A 13884-nucleotide genomic window follows, 5' to 3' on the forward strand; every position below is an offset into this window, starting at 1 on the left:
AGCTCTTTGCTAAATCGTTGCCCTCATTCTTTGGTCGGGTTCAGTCATGCATGTGGACCATTCGTATTATTTATCTGATCTTATGTGATAGCTGTCTCTTCTCTTCTCTTCTCTTCTCTTCTCTTCTCTTCTCTTCTCTGCTCTGCTCTGCTCTGCTCTGCTCTGCTCTGCTCTGCTCTGCTCTGCTCTCTTTCCTTCTCTTCTACCTTTCCTTCTTTTCTATTCTATGATCTCCTCTCATCTGGTCTTTCACAACTATTTCATTACATTCTGTTGGACTCTATTTCATTAGAATCTATTATATTGTATTCTATTTTACTTAGATCCACGGGACACATCAGCCATTCCATCTAGACGTGCTGTGTCTTAGTTGATTTACATTGAAATGTGACATTGTTTTTCTCCTTTTTTTCTCTATAAAGTTAATTATGTTTGTTTAATGGTGTTGTTGTCACTCATGTTTTTTATTTATATTGTGTGCTTTGTTTTGTTATCTGCAGGCCTTTATAAAATGAAGACAGATGGACATGATTATTTTTTGTGGGAGTCATTCAAGAAATTGCAGAAAGTGTTTGCCCCTTAGGAAATTTCAAGTGATGATTGTAAATGTAAATTTCTGAGTACACAGAAATTGTGTTCCTATTTACACGTGCTTGGGAATATGTACACTTCTGATTATGGTTGTTTGTTTATTCGTAATTTCGTCTTTATTTTCCGTGTTTAATATGCTGGAGTGCGTGGATGCGTGCGTGCGTGCGTGCGTGCGTGCGTGCGTGCATGCGTGCGTGCGTGCGTGCGTGCGATGCTGCAAGTCTATGGATGCGTTCCCGTGTGGCTTTACGGGCATGAGCATGCACAGTTGTTCTTTCTCTCTTTGTCTTTCCTTCTGCTGCCCCACCTCCTCCCACCCCCAGGCTAAAGTGTCTCAGTTAAATTCTAAGCCCAAAGCCATCAGAGCCTCTATACGCCAGCCTGTCTGCGTGAGCACCCCTCGCTCTCCCTTCAAACCCCAACAACGACCCAGTTAAATAATAAGCTGAAAGTGAACAGAGGGTTCCCATCAACCACTGCGCTGTATCCTCGCTGATCCCATCATTCATATGGCTAGAGCTAGACAGCATAATGACATTATGGCATTGCACTTGCACTGCGCTGCAAAACATATTAATGTTGGCCATAATGAGTTTGACAGCCCAATGCAGTTGACGGGAATCAGGGCTTTTCGAGCAAGCCAACAGTGCCCTCGTGTGGCAGAGGGGAATCATGACGACTGCAGTAAATACTGCAGCAAGTGTGCATGCAGTTTACTTGAAGGTATTTCTATTTGTGTGTGTTGCACAGTAGAACACGACCGACGGTATAACAGGACACGTGATGACTTGACGTATGTGTGTGTGTGTGTGTGTGTGTGTGTGTGTGTGTGTGTGTGTGTGTGTGCGTGTGCGTGTGCGTGTGCGTGTGCGTGCGTGCGTGCGTTCATGCGTGCGTGTGTGCGCAGAATCCTGGAGCTCCAGCAGAACGGAGACATGGACGTCCTCAAGCTGAAGTGGTGGCCCAGAGACAGCCCCTGTGACCTGTACAGCTCGGTCCAGGCGCGACAGCGAGGCAGCGCCCTGGACATCCACAGCTTCGCCGGGGTCTTCTGCGTGCTGGCGGCCGGCGTGGTGCTCTCCTGCCTCATCGCCATGGTGGAGAGCTGGTGGACACGGAGGAAGGGCTCCAGAGTCCCTTCCAAGGAGGTATGGGGCTGGGCGGAGGGGTGGATGGAAGGAGGGTGCAGGAAGGGACGGTGGAGAGGTAATGGATGATGGGTGTAGGGTGATGGTGGAGGTAAGTACAGTGGAAATGGGTCTTGGGTATTCTTAGAGAAGGTTGTAGGAGGCACGTGGATGTGCGCCGAAAATAGCAGATCTACAACTGTTTTTGGTATGAATCTTTAAGTGGGCGGCAGAGAGGAAGGTATGGAATGGGATGAGTGATCGAGAAAATGAAATTACAGTTTGATAAGAGATGGGAACGGAGGAACTGACTGTGTAAGGGTTTGGCTTTCACACCTTGTGACCAGATGTGCAGGGATGGGCTGTGAGGACTGGTGCACCCAGAGTCTATAGACTATAGGCGGTTATTGTCTGCCATGTCTGGATGTGAATAAACAAAGCCTTACAATCCAGAGGTCTCTTCCTGGGATTACATTTGCCACATTATGATTATATAATAATAATAATGATGATGATAATAATCATATGTTAATAATAGTATGAGCAAAAACTGTGTGGATCATAACAGATGTAACTGTCTTCATCACTAACAGCCTTTAACCATTTTTCTCAATTCGCTAACGGGACTTTTGGGGACCTCGTGTGATTTCATTGACCAAATTCACATGGATGGGGTTTGAATGTTCGCCCCAGAACAGCTATATAGGGTTCATGTGGCTAAGTAAAGTTTCAGCATAACATCATCCCTAACCGCAACCTGAATCTTTTCCTAATTGTAGGCCTAACTCCCCATAGAAAATGTTAACATAAAATAACAATTTCTCTTGTGAGGACCTGTTAAATTGTCTGTACAATGTCTATTTCTCAAATTCTTCTAGACTTGTGGAGACTTTGGCCCTCAGAAGTATAGTAACACACGTAATCTACACACATACACACCACACACACATACGCACGTGCACAGTGCACACACAGGATGGTGAAGCAGAACGGAGGCCATAATATCAATTTCTGTTCTGTGAACGACTGCACCATATTCTCACTTCCATATTACCTCTATCGACTCTTTACAGTGTTTAGATTGCTTTTATTAAAGAAATGCCAAACTCCATACCCAGTACCCACAGCTCATGATGGACAATCTCATTGTAGTTGCCCCATGGGTAGTGGAAAGAAGCCCACTGGACAATAACCTGCTTGAGCATGAGGTATTGTTCTAATGACGGACTCTGTTAACCACATGAATCCTAGGCAAATGTTCTGTGAAAATAATACATTTGAGACACATTGCGAGCTTGTAGATAGGCTATTTTCGATGATTGGTGTCAAATGAAAAAAGGAGGGGACACGGAATTGACCCCTGGGGACAGTGGGGGGCCCTGGTCAACAAAATTGATGTAGGTTATGGAGTTTTAAGTGGTTAAATACAGCACTCTCTAGATACTGTAGATGTGTGTGGATATGCTTTAGTGAGTCCATGTGGACCAACACTGTGACCTTGGAGATATGTGCATTCTAGCCTTTATTTTCTAATCAGGTCTCCAAGTAACAGCAAATAACTGTGACCTTAATGAATCCATTGTTCAGCTACATAACCCAAAGGACTTGGAGCGTAGCAACAATCCCTGTCCTTGACAATGAGTGACACTGATATTAATATATACATTTTGACAAGTCCAGTCAGGCAATCTGCAGGTAGGGTTGTCATTTACAACATAAATCCTGCCTGTACATGTTGGCCAGGGTCCCACAGTGGTCTCTACGTCTTTTTTTGTTCTACACCTAATCTCTCACTGACGATTTTCAAGCTCACAACACAACACACATTGTGACTGTGAGCATGTAGATCAGCTATTTTCTCCTGAATGTTTGTGTATTCTGCTATGCCCAGAATAGGGACGCTAGGGTCCATGTGGTTAACAAACTCATCACCCTTTTTATCCTTTGAAACCAAACATTGACTAAGTAGCTTTATAAATTTAAATGAAATTGAGGCAAATCAAAGCACATCTTGTATGCAATGCAACACATGCCACAAATGAATGTAATTATGTGGAAAATGAATATCTTCAAATCAGACTGATGCATTAATTGGCTAATTTCACCAGAAAATAAATTTGTTTTGTTTTGCAATTAGATAAATTACTTAGTTTCAGGCAATTGTTTTTCCCCCGAATATGTTGTTATTATTCTTTTCTTTTAAAGGAGGGCTGAGATAACCTGGGGTTAATAGTTATAGTATAAAATGTTATCTTAACCTAGCATTCAATTTTCTTTCAATTCTTTATAACAAATTATGCTGTATTAGTAGACTACTAACAAACACAAGGAACTTTAAAATAAGCATTAACCATATGAACCCTAGCATCCCTACTCTGGGCATGTTATAATAGGCAAACGTTCTGCGAAAATAGGTTAACATTTAGCGAAAATGGTAGATCTACAAGCTCACAATGGATTGCAACACAACAGATTGTGAGCTTGTTGATCAGCTATTTTTGGCGATCAGATTTGGTGTAGACTGGTTGTTAAGACGCATACCACTATAGGCTCTAACGCAGCCTGACAGCGCGTCGCAGGTTCAAATCCCGGCCTTTGCTGCGTGTCATTCCCTGTCTCTCTCTGTCCCTGTTTCCTGTCACTCTTCATTACTTCTATGCAATAAATATCTTTTAAAAACAGAGAAGGGGTCAAATAGAGACCCCTGGCATAACCTGGGCAACATTGTAGATACATAGTATTTCAATGGTTAATGACTTGGTTAAAATGTGGTTCATTTTGAGGATCTGAAAACTCTGAGAAACAACTGAACATATTTTTGCATTCAGATGTGTGAGGTAAGTTACTTACTAACCTATAACAGTTGGTTCCGCATCAGTGAATATCTCCAAATGTCTCCCACTGCAAGAAAGGAAAAAGAATACTTTGTCCTGGCCCATTAATTTGCAATGGCCAGCAGGTTTAAAATTCCATTCCAGTGAATCAGACAAGATGGTGAGGGTGTCTCTGTCCGTGCCCATGATAGCTTTCTGGGAATCAGGCTACATTTGAATAACATCACTGTAATACAACACTCATTTGGTAGTCAGTGTTCAAACTACTTTGAATCATTGGGCTTCATTCATTATTGGCGCAGCTACTGATCCGTCCTGTAATATCTTTACTCGGCTGAAAATGGCTGCCTGTGTTTAACAATATCGGATTGTCTTGCTCCACAAATGTGATGTGACCCGAGTAAATTAATCACCTTTAACACTAAGATCATTCATTGTTTTCATTTAATGCTGATCCAGCAAAGTGCCATTCATCTTTTGAGCTCTGTTTATTCGACCCCGCAGTCAGTGTGACTTCTAAATGAGAATCATCTTGGAACCTAAACTTGTGAACAGTCCTTCTTTAAACCACCCACCAGAGGTACGTGTGTAGAACATTATTGACTCCTTTAGTTTGTACTACTTTATCCATAGCAGCACTGCAGGTGTCCTATACATAACATGGGCATCCCAGCAGGTTTCCTTTTTCCCTCCCTCAGTTAAGTAAAAAACTGCTTTTGATCACAACAATGGCATTTGTCTCACTGCTGCTTGATAATCATAGGCTCACCCTCGAATATTGTAGTCACACTCGTGCACACACAGAGGCTTGGAATAAACAGCCAGACAGACATGCACACTCACACATGCCACCCCCCCTGCCGTCAGCCCCCTGCTCAGCGTCCAGCTTTCATCTGTCGTTCAGGCCAGTGGGCATGTCTGTCAGTGAACAGCTACAAAAGAACCAGACCTCCGTCCGAACCATGAGCCATGTTCAACACAGCATAGTTCAGAACTGACCCTCCCCAACGCCACATCACACCACACCACCACCATCACACACACACACACACACGCGCACACACACACACACACACACACACACACACACACACACACACACATGCGCACACATACTCTGGACCCCTGCCATCTTCATTAGCTGCTAGAAGCACCAGACCCTGACTGAGCACAGTAGTTGTGTTCCAGTGGTGACTGGCCGGGAGGGACAGCGGGGAATTAGAGGTGATGGTCATTGATTCTCTATGTAGATTGTTCAAGGTCTCTGCTTATCAGGGCATCAGGCAATCAATGGCATTTTCACTCCTATTGATTTGGGAAAACTGTCATGCATTATGGTATGCAATTCATATGCATGCAAATTTGGTACCTTGAACTCTTATTATACTTATACTATGTAGTGTAAGTTGCATTATACATATTACACGTTAACCAGAGTTTTATATTGTACGTGAACAGCATTATATTAACTGTTTGATTTAATAAACACATTTATATTTATATTATATTTATTTTATATGTTTTGTGCGATTTGGGGTATTGAGACTTGCTGAATTTGAAATTGTATGCAATCAGAGATGATGCCCCTGATCATTATCCCTATTAATGTAGGTCCAAAATTGTATTAGAAAGTTGTAGTTCCCAAAATAAGAACGTTCTAGCTAAAGCAAAATTCACTACAACCAAGCATATCATAGCAAAGGCCTATATGTGGAATTCATTGGCTTAAACCTAGGAGTAAACTATGGGTGAAGTGAATTATCAGTGAAATCAAATACCCCTACTGCTACCATGGTGAACATGGAGTTCAGTGAAATGTCCCTTCAGTGCTACCATGGTGAAGTTGGCTCAGTGAACCATGTTTGTTTTTGATAGTTGACCCCTGACTTTTATCCTTCACCCTGCCAATAGACCATGTTAGCTACCAACAGCTTCCCAGTTCTAGCTCAGCTCCTATAGTATCCACAGACCATATCCATACTAAAACATAGGTATACCATATTGTCGACATTGGGCAGACACTTTGTATCTCCATATTTAATCCATATTTAATGCTCTGACCAATCATAATACAAATTGACAGTCGAGCAGGGTTCTGTAACTTTAAAATAATTGTAAAAATCAGACATGCTTCATCAACCGGGGAAAACACCTCAGTTCTCGCTGTGCAATAGGCCCTCATGGCAGAGGAGAACATCCCTGTTATCCAACATAAAGAAGTTGAGTCCATTTCACAATAATTGGGTCCTCTGGAATACAGGAATAGCTGATCTCCAGCTGTGAAATAAAAGAATCCTAAGCCTTTCTTCTGATGTCACAGTGACTATCAGTGACACATTAAAGAGGAACCCCTACTGGGCTGTTCTTAACGTGTGGGCACAGGTGACATTGTTGTTCTCCGGCCTATGCTGCAACCAGTGCAGTGTTACTGAGACCCTTTAGCCTAATGATTCATAACACCTTTTTGTAGATTTATTACCTTTATTTACCTTTGGGTTGTGATAAATAAATATCACAACCTAAAGATAATGGAATACTGACCAAATATCACAGATTGAATAAACAGAAAAGAGGAACATACACATTACATGCATGCATGCATGCACACACATCATCTCTTTTTCTTTTCTTTTTTGTTCTTTTGAGTCATGTAGCTTTATCATGATCAGTCATTCCAGGCTTGTGTCAATGATGTTCCGGCTTTGTGTTAAATATGCCATGTCATTAAACCCATTATTGTAAGACCTACTTCCGTTTATTTTGCCTTGTTCATACTGTATGCTCTGGTGGATTTCACCTCATGTTTCCCTTCTCCCACGTGGCTAAGATTAAGTCCTATTTGTAAATCTTCTGAAAATAACTGATCTATAAGCTAAAAACTTGTTGCGATGCGACACGTTGTGGGCCTGTAGATCGGTTCTCTTCCAAAATATTTCTGAAGTTCAAAATAGGCACGCCAGGGGTAAAGTGGTTAAGAATCAAGTTGCTTTATGATCAGATCACCGAGCTTCTACATTTGTAAACACTGACAAAATTGTTGCCAAAATCCATGCACAAACACATACTGTATGTGTACACACCCTTTGTATACATGTACAGTACATCTCAACCCACTAATCTATTCAAACCCACATTCCTACTAAACTGTGTTTGTGTCTCTGTCTTTTCTATACGTGCTGAAACAAAGTCATACATTGAACATATCTGTACATACATTGTGTGTGTCCTTCCTAATGCTTCTCTGTTAACGGCTTTGACTGTGGCTTGCTGCCAGTGTCTGTGTCTGTGTTGTTGTTATGTGTTGCTTGTTGTGAAATGCTGCGCATTGTTATCCCTGAGCCTGCTTTGTGAACTATTTGCTGAAGGGTTATAGTTTGGCTTTCGTACACATTTACATAAAAGTCCCCTTGTTGTTCCTCTTACGAGTCCCCTACAAGGATAATTTGTTAACCATCCTCCCTCAGTTTGCCTCTGCTGTTTGGGGATGCTTTGATCTTTCACATTTTCAATAAGAGGCGTTATTCATTATACGCTGTGTGTGTGCGTGCGTGCGTGCGTGCGTGCGTGCGTGGCGTGCGTGGCGTGCGTGCGTCTTATGTCCTGAATACATTACTATAAAAGTGATATCATTCTGACACATATTTTCCTCTAATGTGGGAGTCAGTGTTTCCTTCATCTGAACTATTTGGTTTGCATCTGGTTGGGAGGTATCTGGGTATGTGTCTGGTGTTACATGTGTCTGTTAAGAGCTGAAATGGGCCCTGAAACACTGATTTGGGAGCAGTTCCAAATTTCTGATAACATCTTTTTTTGGTTTTGTAACTTGAGAGGAACAAGTACTGTTTCCAAATGAGTGTCTGAGGCCCACTTGTACAACAGAACAGCCACAATGCTTTACTTTTCTAGCCTGTATTTGTTCTACCAGAGACGTGCATGAAAGGGTTCTGTCATTGGAATGAATAGCATTGTTAAAAGTCCTAATTCCATAAATGACTGTTGTACCATCTGTCAGCAAACATCCTCAAGGAATAACCCAAACAAAGTGAACTACCCCTCTGTCATTGACAGAACTCTTTCCACAGTCGAGCATCTCTGGTTTTGACCGTGTCTGATATTTCATATAATCCATATGGATTTAGAATGAGTGAAGCAGGCATTTCCTTGTGTATAAAGTTAATATGCCTCGGTACCCCTAAAATGTACAAGCATTTTGTGTAGCGTTATCGGTTTAGCTAGGATTGCCTGGCACACCCATTCTAACTCTGTGAGATATTCTCTGTCACTGTGGCGTAAAGCTCTCATGTTGCCTTTTTGCTTTGTTTTGTAGATAAGTACTCTGTGTTGAGGGGTGTAGCGGGCGTGGGGGAGAGAAAGAGCAATAGAAAATGCCATTTAAACGTCTACCCTTTCCAGGTATATAATGACTGTGCTTCTGTCTCTCTGAAGACGCGGCAACACAGACAAACCTGCTTATCTGTGTGTGCTGCTGACTGACTGCTATGTGTTTCTTCTTGTTCAACCCCCACCTGTCTGTCTCTCCACCCAACTTCTCTTCCTCCTCCACCCTCCCATCCACTCCATCCTGCCTGTTCTTGTCCGTCTCATCCTTCTTCTCTGCCTGTCTGCTGTTTGTGTCTCTGTGTTGTGTTTGCCTGGCCGTACGTTTCTTTTTTTTTCTCTCCTTTTTTAAAATCAAACCTCACTCATGCACACAACAACACACACACTTATCTATATATGATGAATTTATATCCACTCCATCTCTCTCTCTCTCTCTCTCTCTCTCTCTCTCTCTCTCTCTCTCTCTCTCTCTCTCTCTCTCTCTCTCTCTCTCTCTCTGTCACGCTCGCCCCCTCTCTCTTGCACATTTTCTCTCACTGTCTTTCTTTCTTACTTACTTACACACACGCACACACACACACACACACACACACGCACACGCACACACACACACACACACACACACACACACACACACACACACACACACACACACACACACACACACACACACATGCGTGCACATTCACTTTTGCAAAACTCAAACACAACTAGACACAGGCAGACGAACCGTCTGCCAGGCAAGCCACCGATTCGTGCCCACATGGTGCCAGTCAGCATCCCCATTCCCTGGGTGGCCCAGGCCTGAACCAGATGGCCAACATCGGCCATGGCCATGCCTCCATTCCCGCGGCCAGCCGTTACCAGCCCCCCTCGTGCTGCGACATCCCCTGCGCCCTGATCGTGCAGCACTCCTTCGAACCAGCCAATCCCTCCGAGCTCACCCCGAAAATGAGAATGAGCACCTTCACCACCTCTCCACCCACCCCAAGGTTATTCATACAATAGGAGATCAATAGATGAGCCATGTTACCGCTGGTACTGCTGCTTTCATGATAAAGGGAGCAAAAATCAAAGTTCAGCAATCAGACTGATAAAATGAATGGAACTTTGGGTGTTTAAAATGCTGCATGTTGAAAGCACATTTACCTTTTTTATATTACTTGACATGCTGTCAGTTTACAATGTTTGCAGTGATATCTTTATGCCACTGGAGGGAGTAGTCCTTCCATCTTGAAGCAAACAGCACAGAGCACAGCACTTTGAGAATGCAGTCTCTGCAGGAGCTAGTCATCTCAGGCCTGGTGCTGCATGCTACGCAGAGTCATATCTGTGGTTAGATGCTTGCAAGAGAATATCTGCTCATATTTAGCTTAAAATTTACATTTCAAAGTTGATACTATGGCGAAGAACAAGAACATTCCAAGGAACGTTTTATGTTACCTTAGCTCAGTTTCTCAAAGCATTAATGTTTGCAAGTACATTTTGTGCAACCTGAGTATAACAACCATAGCCATCAAGCAAACCTTCTGTTCCTAGTACATCAACATTACAAGCAGTTGACAGGATGGTTGAATAACGATCAGAGCGATAGTACTGAGTGCCAGCTGCCAATGCATGCCGACAAGACAAGGTGGTAGTTTTTCTTTTTAGTGAGTTGAGGAAAATGGGATCTGAGTAATGCTTGATGTAGGCTCATCGTTCATGATCGTTTGTGAGTTTTCAACTGATGAGTGATAAGAGAGTAAAACAAGGCCTTAATACACTGTAGAGCTGTAATGCCATTCACGCCTAATTTATATGTTGGCATACAAACGTATGGCTCATATAGGCTTTAGCCTACACCATCCCGTCATAAAGTTGTAGTCACATCTGATCCTCCTTCCGCTTATCACAAAGACTTTTACTCTATCCTTTCCTTAGTTTGTCGTCTTCCCTCGTAACTCCCCACACAACACATTCCCAGCGGCCTGCAGGCCTCCCTGTCGTTTCTTTTCATGCCTTACCCCTTTTCTGTGGGAATACCTCCCTTTTCCACGTCTCTGTACTCCCCACCATGTGTATTTATAATGTCACCACCAAGAACGACCCCTCGTCGACTTCCTGTCGTCACTTCTTTTGGAAAAAACGGGGGTACCGCACTGCAGGTGGCCCCCCTCGCACCTGAACTGCATACATGGGGGGTACAGTCAGAGCCCCCTCCTCCAGCCCCGTCCCAGACCCAACGAACATGGTCAGTAAATCTGTCTGTGTGGCTGAATAACACAACGTGATTAAGCTCCCACAAAAACCTGTGTTTGTCTCCCCTACCTAAAAGAATATGCACCACAATGGGATGATCCAACCGAACCCACATGTCCCTTCCTCCAGTCTGTTCCCAGTGATACCCCAGACCAACACCCAGCCCCAACCCCAGCTAAACAAAACCTACCTACTTCAAAAACTCAGGAAGCACACTGCCATGGAAGCGCGCGTGTGTGTGTGTGTGTGTACGTGTGCACATCAGTACATGCATGTGTGTGTTTTTGCCTACAACCGTTTCTCACAACTCATCCTACAACCATGAATTGCAAACTGCACCTTCGCAGTGCCCCAGACCTATAGAGTACAGGCATGAGACACTTCTCATTATAAAGTATTACCATCTGTAAAAACCTCCAAAGCCGTTTCTATGTGAGCAGTATCTATGTGAGCAGTTTCTATATATTGATGATGACATATCTGTACGTTTTATAATGTTTGTATAAGTTAAGTTAAGTTAAGTAAGTTAAGATAAGATAAGATAAGTTAAGTTAAGTTAAGTAAGTTAAGTTAAAGTTAGGTCAAGTTAAGTTACAGTATAAGTTAAGGTAGGATTTAAGAGATGTTTTTGGTTTAGTTGCTTGTAAATAAGAAACTGTTGCTCTTTTAAAATTAAGTAGCAATATTGTGAACTTTTGTGAGCTATCTTGCAACCTATTTTATACCAATATGACAATGAGCCACAGTTGCTTTATTTATACTTTTGATATGGCCAAAGCAAGTTCACTTGAAAAAGAGATGTTCATCTCAATGTGAATTTTTTGGTATAATGGGTCATAGCAATGCCCTTTGAAGCATGCATAAGATATTTATATATGGTTACAGCAGTAGATGTACGTTTGAGCTGTATATATATATATACACACACACACACACAGACACACACCGCGCGCACACACACATATATAAGTTGCATGTAGTGCCATAGAGAATGATAATAGTAATGCTTGTTTTAATTAAAACACACACACACTGGAATCACAGCATACTGTATGTGACATGGCAGCGTGTGCGTATTCCAGATGAACTACACTCCCATAATACACCTCGTAGAAATGTGTGTGTGTATGTGTGTGTGTATATATATTTCTCTTTCGATATCCTCACTTGCAGCTCAGAGTGTGCTTCTGTATCCCTCCCTCTCTTTCCCTTCTTCTCTCCCTCTGTCCCACTCTCTCTGCCACTCCCAAACTCTCCCATGGAAACATCGCTTCATCTATTCCCACGTGTTACGTTTCACTCCTCCTCGCCCTGCCGCTCACCGTTCCTGCTGCATCGCCCCGCTAACTCTTGTCTCTTAACTGTTCCGTGTTATTGATTGTTTTGTTCTTTCATCCCGTCTAATGTTTGTGTTGGCATGTATAATGGCCTCATCCTTCTTTCCCTTTGCTCTCTCTGCTCTCACCTTCTTTCTTTTTCTTTTTTTCTTTTACTACTCTGGCTCTTTACCTGCTGGATGGATAACATGCCCTCCTCTCCTCCACCCCTCATGTCCTGTCCTGTCCTGTATTTACTCCCTGCACGTGCTCTTCTCTTTGCTCGTTTGTCCCGTCATGGCCCTTCTACTACCTGGACTACCCTCACTCCTTTGTCTTAATGCCTCCTCCCCACCCTTCTTCCATCATATCTGTTCCACTGACTCCTCATCCTCCTTATTCTTCAACCATTTGTATCCTCTGCTTCCACCATGCCTTCCTTCCCTCCTTCCTCCTTCCGTCAAACTCCGTTCATCCCCATACTCAATCTTCTTCTCATTTCCCCTCCTTCCTCTTCCACTTCTTGTTCTTTACCTCCTTCCATTCCTTCCCTGGCTTCCTTCTATCCCTTCTGTCATCCTTCCGCCCCCCAACTCTGTCCTTTTCTCTCTCTCCTATCATTTTACCCCTCCCCCTCCTACCTTCAGGACGATAAGGAGATCGACTTGGAGCACCTACACCGGCGGGTTAACAGCCTGTGCACCGAGGACGAAAGCCCCCACAAGCAGTTCTCCACCTCTTCCATCGATCTGACGCCCCTCGACATGGACGCCCTGCCCGCCGCCCGCCAAGCGCTGGAGCAGATCAGCGACTTCCGCAACACCCACATCACCACCACCACCTTCATTCCTGAGCAAATCCAGACCCTCAGCCGGAGCCTCTCCGCCAAGGCCGCCGCCGGCTTCGCTGCCGGATTCGGCGGCGGCGTTGGCGGGGGGGGAGGCGGCATGCTCCAGGACCACCACCGGACTGGAGGGGTGGGCCCTTTCAGGCAGAGGGCCCCCAACGGCGGCTTCTTCCGCAATCCAGGGGAGACCATGTCCTCCATCCCCTATCAGCCCACGGGGCCGGGACCCAACTTCGGATACGGCAATGACCCGGATAGGGGCACCTCCATATAGAGACTTGGCCATGGAGGCGGTTGGTTCGGAAGAAGGAGTAGGAGGATGGAGATGGAGGCGGTGGAAGGGTGGTCGGATGGAGTCACGGGGTGATAAAACAAACACACTACTGCGAAGAGAAAAAAAAATCCCAAGATAAAGATCGATGTACATAGGAGTCTTTTCTTTTTCTGGGTTCTGTCAGGGTCGTTCAAGGGGCGGTTGCTTCTATGTGTGATGGAGGAGGTGGAGGTCCACTTTGGGTGGTGCTTGTCCTCCTGCAAACCAGCTGGAGACATTGGAAGGGACGTTATGGGGAGGGGTGTTGAATTGA

The 13884-nt window shown here is 43.9% G+C and overlaps 1 protein-coding gene across 1 annotated transcript in view; it reads left to right on the forward strand.

The window, feature by feature from the left end:
* Positions 1-13571, forward strand: part of grid2 (glutamate receptor, ionotropic, delta 2) — a gene marked incomplete at both ends in the record, with an annotated part of 824583 nt that extends 811012 nt beyond the window's left edge. Inside the window, 2 exons of the mRNA XM_080739349.1 lie at positions 1499-1739; positions 13098-13571. Coding sequence (XP_080595475.1) covers positions 1499-1739; positions 13098-13571 — 715 coding nt within the window. The remainder of the gene's footprint in view (positions 1-1498; positions 1740-13097) is intronic.
* Between the last annotated feature and the right edge of the window lie 313 nt (positions 13572-13884).

This window comes from Nannobrachium achirus, assembly GCF_963921795.1.
Source record: "Nannobrachium achirus genome assembly, chromosome: 12".
Lineage (NCBI taxonomy): Eukaryota > Metazoa > Chordata > Actinopteri > Myctophiformes > Myctophidae > Nannobrachium > Nannobrachium achirus.